This window comes from Polypterus senegalus, chromosome 12, assembly GCF_016835505.1.
Source record: "Polypterus senegalus isolate Bchr_013 chromosome 12, ASM1683550v1, whole genome shotgun sequence".
NCBI lineage: Eukaryota > Metazoa > Chordata > Cladistia > Polypteriformes > Polypteridae > Polypterus > Polypterus senegalus.
In genome coordinates, this window is record NC_053165.1 from 55,707,853 (window position 1) to 55,717,684 (window position 9,832).

At 42.9% G+C, this 9,832-nt stretch overlaps 1 protein-coding gene across 6 annotated transcripts in view; it reads left to right on the forward strand.

Annotated features, from left to right (window-relative positions):
* Nucleotides 1-3,841, forward strand: part of fbrsl1 (fibrosin-like 1) — a 494,424-nt gene extending 490,583 nt beyond the window's left edge. For all 6 annotated transcript variants that reach the window (XM_039771449.1, XM_039771451.1, XM_039771450.1 and 3 more), the window contains one exon: nt 1,415-3,841. In XM_039771449.1, the coding sequence (XP_039627383.1) occupies nt 1,415-2,621 (1,207 nt within the window). In that variant the 3' untranslated portion in view covers nt 2,622-3,841. The remainder of the gene's footprint in view (nt 1-1,414) is intronic.
* The last annotated feature ends 5,991 nt before the right edge of the window (nt 3,842-9,832 follow it).

Here is a 9,832-nt window from a genome sequence, read left to right on the forward strand (position 1 = left end):
ACAACGTCACACACCGTCACAGTTCCAGAGACCTTGGCCAACAGGCTGCCTGCCCCGTGCTGGACACTGTAGAGTCTTCCCATAAGTTTGTTCTGGCCAGTCTAGTGAGGTGACACGCAACCTAACGAAATCCTAGCCTTAGTGAAAATGTAACTGAGGGGTGACTCAGGGACAAATGTGAAAGTCCATTCAAAACCCAGATTTCACTACCACTGTTCAACAACTGTGGCACCCAAGTGTCATCTGAATAAGCTCAACAACTTGGAGTAACAGGCCAAAGTCCATCTGAGCAAAGTTGGCACACACTTGCCTCCAAAGACCTGGGGTCATGATGAGTGGAAAAAGGTGGTACTATAAAAGTTTTAAATGTGGGATTTGGATACTTAAGCAAACATGATTTCTACCATAAAACAATATCACAGTTTAATTGTTTCAAAATAATAATACCACCTGGACTAAAATGTCTGAGTAGGACGTGTTAATCAACGTAGGGTTTGGAATGCTTTTGTCTCTGTCTCAGCACTGCAGCCCAAATTTCACTTAAATAAACCTCACCTGTGTTTCTCACTGTGCCTCCCACTCGTTTCAGTGAGCTAAAGGGTCACAATTGCAGACTCACACTGTCGCAGCCAAAACTAACCCACCCATTGGTGATTACTACCACCAACACACGGGGGAGGAAACATGTCCTCTTCAAATGCAGCCAAGCAGCAAGGCACAGCATCTAAAGGCACATATGTATAAGCATTTGACCTAAAATTGCACCCGTGCTTCAACATTTCCCATCGTGACTTGGTGCTTTCTAGAATGTTTTATGTGAGTCCATTTAAAACCTGCTGGAGGGTGGGTATCATCACCAGCCACAGACAAAAGACAAGTACCAACCCTGGACTGCTGCTCATCTGACTTGAAGTACACTCTGCACCGGCTCCTACTGCCACAGTGACCTGACCTCTGAAACCATTTCTGTTAATGGACTGTGAAAATCTTAAAAACACACAGTTTGCAATTTTTACAAATCTCAAGCCTCCGTTTCCATGTAACAATCAAGCCAAAGTTTGATTGATAAATAATTGCTTATTTACGAAACACATTCTCGGATTTTAATTGTTTGTTCTCTTTTTATATAAACACTCTAAGTGGGCTTTTGACAGTCTGATAAGTTGCTGAAGTGGTCATTGGGATTCCATCTCATAGAGGCTAACCTTCACCACACAAATGTATGCTTTGTCACAATGCCATCAACACTAGCTGACTCCTCTGGCAGATGGCTGTAGGGGTGACTTGACAACACCTTGTTTAACAAGCAGTACACACACACACACTCTAACAAACTTTCTAAGAACACCACACTCAGACCAAATGAATGTGTTTGTTAGTAGTGAGCATTGATTTATACCATTCTCCTTTCTAGGGATACACAAGACAAGAGCCGGACCTCCAACAGGTCATCTCCTGCCTCGGCTCCAGTTGGATATCAAATCAGCAACTTAATCCGTAGCAGCAGTATTGAACGGACACGGGAGGGAGAAAAGGAGTCAGTAGAGCGCCTGAGAGAGACATCCCTGAGCACAGACATTAAGGTTAAAGAGAGCCACTCTCCGGGCAAGGAGGTCCATGAGCGGCGCCAACCGGAGGACATGAGCAAACCTTGCCTTCAGCCACCATCTCCATATGGCAAGCCTATCCTTACTGAGCCAACTCTCAAGATCACAAGCACAGCAGGAAAAGATGGTGACACAAAATCGAGACAGTCCCCATCTGCTGAGCTACTACACAAGGTAAAAAATGATGTCAAAGTCAAGGAGGAACGCAAAGAAGAGCAGGAGGTCATGTTGGTGAGCTCAGAACCAGCTACTGCCGCAACACAGCAGCACCACCCAACAGCTCATCAGCCTCCCTCTAGGTGCACAGATCTACCTTCTCCGGCCTCTCTTCATAGTGTCCATCTGCCTCACTCAATGCCACTGTCCTTAAGTGGTGTCAATCAGGTCAACAGTTTCAATCTTTTGGATCGTACTCGAGTGGCTCCATTCATGGGCATAAGCCCCTTATCTTCCACAAGAGAGCGTTTACCCCACCCAGGATTCACCTGGGATCCTTTAAGAGATGCCTATCGCAGCCTGGATCTGCACAGGAGAATGGACTACCAGTTGCGGGCAGAGCAGAGCCATCGCTTCCCTGGGATATATGAACATGAGCGATCGTACAGGGAACGGGAGCCTCATGACTACTCTCACCACGAACACCTACTTGAGGCCCGCCGGGAGCACGAGAGACTTCGCCAGGCGGAAGAAAGGGAGCGGATGCATATCCGAGATGAGTTAGACCGAGCTCGCTTGCACCAGCTTCACCAATCGCCCATTGAGGGTCATTTGCCTCATATGCCACCGTTCATGTCCCCTCTGGGAAGCATGCATTACCCGAGGCTGAGCCCATCAGCTGCCCACAATGGAATGCTAAACAGGACACCACCAACTGCTGCTCTGAGTGCGCCACCACCATTAGTTCCTACTGGCAGCACCAGACCAACCTCTCCCCGAAGGACTACCCCATTGGCGTCCTCGGAGCCCAGAGAGTACTCGCCCACACACAATCCCAAAGAAGTGGAAGCACGGTAGCTCTGAGCTGGACATGTAGTACATACAGGGGACATTTCCTTTCTTGTGCACTTTTGAAAAAGAAAACAAACAAAACTAAATGCACTGCTTTTATCAAGACAGAACAATAAAGGGACTGTACATTTGTTAAAATGAAAAAAAGCACATGTCATGCTTTGTTGTGTGTTTGGGAAGGGAGTGTATTATATAACTAAATAAAAATGCAGAGTATAACATTCTTATGTTAAACTTGAGATTAATATATTAACGAGATTTCTTTCCCTCATTTTTCACATTCAAGGTGAAATTTTGTGTTTGCCAGTTTATCTGCCCTTCCCTTCCCTTGTACAAAAATGATGAGTTGTTTACATGTTGGAGAAACTGGGGGTTTTGCTTCCTCCATAACACACACACACACACACACATATATTATATATTATATACAGTATATATATATATATATATGTTTGTATTTATCACAGTTCACTGTGAAATTCTGAGCATAGGCCAGATAAACAAAACCAACTTATTTTTAACAATGTTTGGTACCAGAAAGAGACTTGAAAACTTTACATTTCATTTTGTTTTTGCTCTCTCCCTTTTCTGTTAATTTTCTGTATTCAAAACTAATGTAAATAGTCCGTTCATATTCCTATTCCTAGGAGATGACAATTGTAAATTAGGCTTTTTAAAAGTTTTTAGGTGGTTTGAAATACAAAGCAGAGCCAGTGACAAAGTTTCTTCTCCTAAGATTGATTAAGACATTGAAACTTTGTAGAAGAGAGAGAGTCTCTTCACCATTTTAATCATCAATCTATGCAAAGGACTGTCGACTGACGGAGCGACTGAAGGAAATGCACTCAGCTAGGAGACACAAATGAAGTGGTTTTACTTTTTTAAATTAACAATAAAAAGGGAAAAAAAAAGAACAATTCTTGAACCCTAAATATTACTGTTTGGCAGGTCAAGATGCCTGACCAAAGAAGAGAAGGCACTGTTTGTTTGGTTTTTTATTTTATTTTTTCTGGCAGCAATGGACAGTGTCCAGCCTGTGCTCTTGTGCAGTGTTTTTAATAGACTCTTGTATACAAAAAAAAATCAGTAGGGTTTTAGACGTGCAAAAAAAAAAAAAATTAAAAATCAATGAGCTCTGATTATCTATAGTAAGTCATGTCCATAAACAAATGTTTTGGTTTTGCTATGGTTCTGCCTGAGCTAAATTTGGTATGATTTTATTAAATTTTGTTTTATTTAATGTTTTTGTTATCCTTGTCTCCAATAATACTTTTTGTTTATTTGATGAATGAAAATGTGCTTGGTTGTCAACACTTATAGAGTACTTAAAGGAACCTCTAGGTCTTTGGATGAATGTTCTTCTACTAACACGTTTATATCCACTCTCATTGTGTTATGTGATGGTGCCCTGCAGTGAATGGCTGTCCCATCTGGGGATGGTTCTTGTTTTATGTATGAATGAATCTGGAAAGTGCTTTTGTAAATTAAGCTAAGGAATGAGAGAGACGGCTAAACTTGAGCAGCACCATGGCCACAAGTTAACTTTTCACCAGCCCCACAAGAAAAGGCTGACTGGAGCTAAAGGTCGAGTTCACTGTACTGAACAGGAATGTCCATTTGTCATGTTGTGCCGACAGCCCTTATTTTTATTGCACAAGTCTCTGCTTGTGTGACAGTTTTTGCTTACAGCACTAACATAACTTCCAGTGTTTCAGGTGTACAACAGCAGGTTGTTTGTGACATGTCATAGCTGTTACCAGAATTCTGGACAGTAAGGACAGTGTTTTACTCGGCCTGACCTGCTCTTCTTCTCATTAACATTTCTATTCATAACAACAGAAAGCACTTAAATGTGAAGGACATTTACACCAGTGTTTCTAACTATCTGGAAACCGTGGAAGATGTGTTGTGATATTAGAAAGATGATACAAGCCAATATGGACACCTTTAACTGCACACAGCAGGGCCTGCATAAACACCGAGGACATAGGTGACACTAACTGGGGGCCATGTGCACACTACCACTAGGATGGGTGGGTGTTCCAGGCACACCAAGTTCACCAGCATTTCCAGAGCTGGCTTGAAATTATACCATACATTTGAAGAGTCTTTCTCAACACTACTTTTAAACAAAAGCCGCTAGGACAGCAATACTGAGTACTTTAATGATGTGCCAGCTTGTCGTCCTGCTGGCTGCTCAGATCTGTTAGTGAGTTGAGCACCAGGCCTTCTGGCTTTGGCACAAACTTTTAACTTTCAGAATTCCTATAACAAATGTTTTTGAAAAGAACCAAATCTGAAGTATTCACCAAAACAATAGGTTAGTATTACTCCCTTTAAAAAGGATACTAAATATTCTACTAAGATAATTTTGACACTGATGTCATGGATAGTTAGTCTAGTGTGTGGTTGTGTTTTAAGGCTAGGTGGTCTCTGTGTGCGTGGACAAAGGGCACTTCATGGAATAAGGATTGGACACATCAATATTATTTTCAGTAAATATATTTCCATTGAGGCTATTCACCAGATGTACCTCGAGAAATCCACAACATAAATAAAGGTATGTGTGATAAAGGGGACTGACTGACTGACACAGGGAGTAAGTACTGAACAGTGTCAGGGGAGAAGCTTCAAGACACTTCCTCTGTGAAGAAAGCAATCGCCTGCAGTGCTCAGGTGTGACTTAAGTGACTGACTTGAAACATCGCAGATTCAGCGGGGGGTTTGGGTGGGGGGCTCTTGTGGACCCTGATCTTTAGCTCCTCCCACAAATGTTCAATTGCATTTAAGTCAGATGATTGAGTACTCCATTCTAACAACTTGAAAGAGTTTCCTTCGCTCTTTGTTTTGGACCATCGTCCTGCTGGATGGTCCACAGACATCTCGTCCTCAACATCCTGATGTATGGCAGTAGATTCATTCAAATATCTCTTGTTACATGGCCCCAAGAAGGGCAGCATGACATGAGAAACAGCCACACACACACACACCATGATGCTTCCACCTCCAAACTTCACTGTTGGTGTGATGTGCACTGCTACTTCTCCTCCTCCAAACGTGGTGTGTTGTATTACCAGCCGTAAGATTCCCCTTTGGTCTTGTCTGGCCAGACTATCTTCTCCCAGTATTTCATAGGTTTGTCCAAATGTTTAGCATGCCTTTTCTTCAGTGATGGAGTCTTGCAGGATGAGCGTGCATAGAGGCCATGGCAGCGGAGTGCACTCTCTGTAACAATTGTACCTGCTGCTTCCAAGTCATTCTGGAGCACTTTCTGAGTGGTCATCAGCTCTTGGGCTACTCTTCTGGCTATCTTCTGACTGGAAGACTCGGGAGATCTGAAATACGCCTGTAACCAGTTCCATTGATGTGGTTTGTGAAGGTCTTGGGAGAGCTCTTTACTTTTACCCATCATGAGATGTTTCTTGTGTGACACCTTGGTAGCAAAACGCCTTTTTATAGCTCATCATTATGTACTAAGCCGGCTGATATCAATTTGCACAAAGAGAGCTTGAATTCCTTTCTAACTGCTCATTCCTTGCTTTGTTGTACACCCTGAACATGCTCAACACTTCCTCCCTGTGTCATTTCACTTTTATTGATGGTCTTTAAAGTTGTGAATCTTTGTGGATTTCATAAGTTAATACCAATGTTAGGTGAGAATTTCACATGAATAGCTTCATTGGAAATATGTTTACTAAAAAAAAACCAACATAAAATGTTGACACGTTCAATGTTTATTTCCCCGACTATTTCCAGTGCCATCTCCCTCGAGTGTGACATTTTATTCATTTACATACACCAGGGAAAGGCAAACATTTCAAGAGTCAAGTACGTTCATTCAAGAGTTAGGGAAAGTTAGGGAAAGGGAAACCCTTAAAGAACCACAGCGTGACATCACAGTGGTGCTGCTGGAGAGAAAGCAGCCTGGTCAGCAGCAACTGTGAAACGTCGGACACTCAAAGCACATTTCAAACAGTGCAAACATATAAGGCCACCCTTAACAAATCAAAGACAATGTGGCGCGGTTAACTGGTCCAGTCCCACAAGCAGACTGCTTTGTGCAAGATGGCTGCCACTGCGAGGGTAGACTGGATTACACAAATACCAAACAGGTCGGGTAAGCCTGACCACATGCAGTGCCAGGTGTCGTCTTCCCCGTTTCACTGCTGCTCGAGCACACCACCACATCTCATGGTCAAAAATGCTCCCATTTGACTGCAACACAAGAGGCTGTAACAGAGGAGATGCCGGGCTGCAGACCAATTTCCAGACAAACGTCCACAATACGACCACAACGGTGCTATATACATTGTTACGGACTTGGACATAAACGTGATCAAAAAGTAGATAAACATCTATAGTCCGTGCATCAATAAAGTCAAATCTGAAAATGCATTACATCTTCCTAATGGCCACTTTATGGATATCATTAAAAAACACTCCCAGAAAATGAAGTCTGCATCATATTCAGAAAGCAGAAAAAGTAAGTAATACATGACAAGAGTGCATCATTCAGAAATGCCTGTCATTACACAACATCATTTGAAGTGCCATGCAGCACGACTTTTGCTTTTCAGTTTCCTTGTTGCGAAGCCCCATGACAAGGCCAGTTCAAGAGCAATGGCTACACCAACAAACAGCACAGCGCCGGGCCACCGAAACGCTCCACTTCAGCCAAGTGCTGTAAGATGCTTTACAGAGAAGACACATGAAGCCTGGCGGGCTGCAACTTGAGCCTCCTTGCTGTCCCTGTCCTTTAAAAGCTCGTTTTTGGTGTTGATTCTTGCTAACAAATTGGAAAAGGCTACCTTACCTACACTCATTATTGAAATCACAAGCATGAGCAATTAGCAGGCATTGATCCAAAAGTACCCCAGAGTACCAGTCCCCCAAACTGCCATTAGCAAACTGTTACCAGCTTGTTGGTTATAGTTCACTGTACATCATTTACAGCAGAATGTGAATGTAATGAATGGATGTCCTTTAACACAGGCTCTACTGTACCCATAGCAATGGGTCCTAAAACTCTTTGCCTGCTTAGACGCCATTCTTTTACAAACAGAACACTACAACAGCTTTGCCATTGCCTTTTCAACTCTAATATCCTTTTCAGCACTGATCTCACAAGCCCTACAATGTCTCAGTAGAATTTCTTCGTTAGCCCCTTACTCGTCCACTACAGAGATACGTTCACTCTCCCAATCTTTCTAAATTGTCCTGTATTGTGTGTAATTTGTGTTTTAACTCGCCACCACTCCCACACCAGCAGCACATTTCACTCTTTTAGCTTTTGTATACAAGCTCTGCCAAAACAGAACTTTTCACTAAATGAGTGTGAATGTTGAGAGGGCCCTCTGTCACCCTCCATTTTCACTGGCATCTTCAGTGATGAGACTGGAGCACTGATGCCTCTGCACCTCTGGCTTCTCTTGTCCTCTCTAACATACGTCTTGGTGGGTGTCTGCCTTTGACCCCAAGTACTCTGACTGTTCATGTACATTAGTTTACATTCAGTCTCCCAGCCTGCTTCACTACCCTGTTCTTCTGTCACAGCTCTTATTGCAGGTCAGCATTGGCACTGCCCCTTAGACAACACTTGCAAGATGAGATCTCTGCTGCCACTTATTTCCAACCCCCACTTCAGACAAGGCTCGATCAAGAAGTTAAAACAATACAAGCTCATTTACAAAGTTAAACCGATGAGTTTCTACGTGCAGGGCCTTTCGACATGTACTGAATAACCATCTGGCAGATATGCTCTCCATCTCATTAAGATAAGGAGTCACCCTGCTAGTCTCCCACCGACATACTTTGACCAGTTATCTGCATAGGAGACCTCATAATACAAGGAAACGAGGACAATGAAGACAAAGCACACTGGTGGGACGAAAAAGTGCAGGACAATAGGAACTAGGCATGGCCCATAACTGATGTGACTGTATCTACGAACAGGACCTTCTGTGCACTGATGAGGAACACTAAATACACGATGTTGGCATGTTTAGACAGAGCCTCCCAGACACACAAACGCCAACAGACTCTAGAGGAGTTGCTGCACAATTCCTAAGTCTCATCCACCTCTTCAGCAGAACTTGCTACAGCATCAGAGTGGGAGTCTGTTAAATTATAAAAATATAGAGACGGCAGTACATTAGGGGTAGGCTACATGAGAATGAGGACAGGCCCAAGCCTTGTTTCTATGAACCACGTCACTCTGAAGGACGTGCCAGCATCCAACACAGCACAGTAAAGCAGGTAGGGGTGCTCACGTAGCACACTGCCCCTGCAAAAATAAACGCTCCCAAATCACAATTAATGGCCACAGTATCCCCCGTCACACAGTTTTATATAAACTTTAAGTTGCTCATCAGCCAATACAAAATACCACTGGGACAGCAGTAATGGGAAATTCCAATTAGAAAATCGTAGATATGTCAGGCTGCAAAGTTATACTACAATCCTGTAAAACTGTGAAATATTTGGTTTGTAATTCTGAAAAGTTGATTATTTTTTTTTCTATCACCAAAAAAGAAGCACACCTTTTAATAGGAGCACACGTATATATAAAAGTGTTTTCAAACTGCAGCACCGTCACAACTCCCAGTGTTCACCGAGCTCTTCCTCTAATCACTGCTCTAAGCACGTCTAGAACTAATGACCAACAACTGTAACCTTGATCAAGCCTGGACCTTAAACTGTGCAATATGCTGATGGAGCTCACCTTTAACTCTACTACCAGGGTACTTTAGTGATCGCTCTGCTCTGTTAGTCAACTGGCTCAGTTAGATTTATGTAAAAAGGCCTCATGAAAAGGCGACAAGGAGAAGACTAGAACAAAGCGTTAGGGTATCATTGAATAAGTGGCCACAAACAGGCACTAAAACATCAGCGAGGAGGCCGAGGCTAATATAAAATGAATGCTACAAGCAGTGAATTAGCGTCTGTGTGTCCACAGTTCCAAGATGAATGCATTGCGGCCTACAATAACATCATACCATTGAGAGAGGGGCCATGGCAGAACTTTTTCCAAATGGAGTTGTTTGGCTGGATGGTGGCTTAAGAAGAGCAAAGGTGCAGCTGTAGGGTTAAAAATGACAAGCTGAAATGGCATCTCGGGGATCTTCAAATGTGATACATTAGAAATATCGAGTGAAAATGAAATGACAAGTCAGACAGGAAAGCTTATTTTAATGCTAGTAACAAATACAAGCTATCTT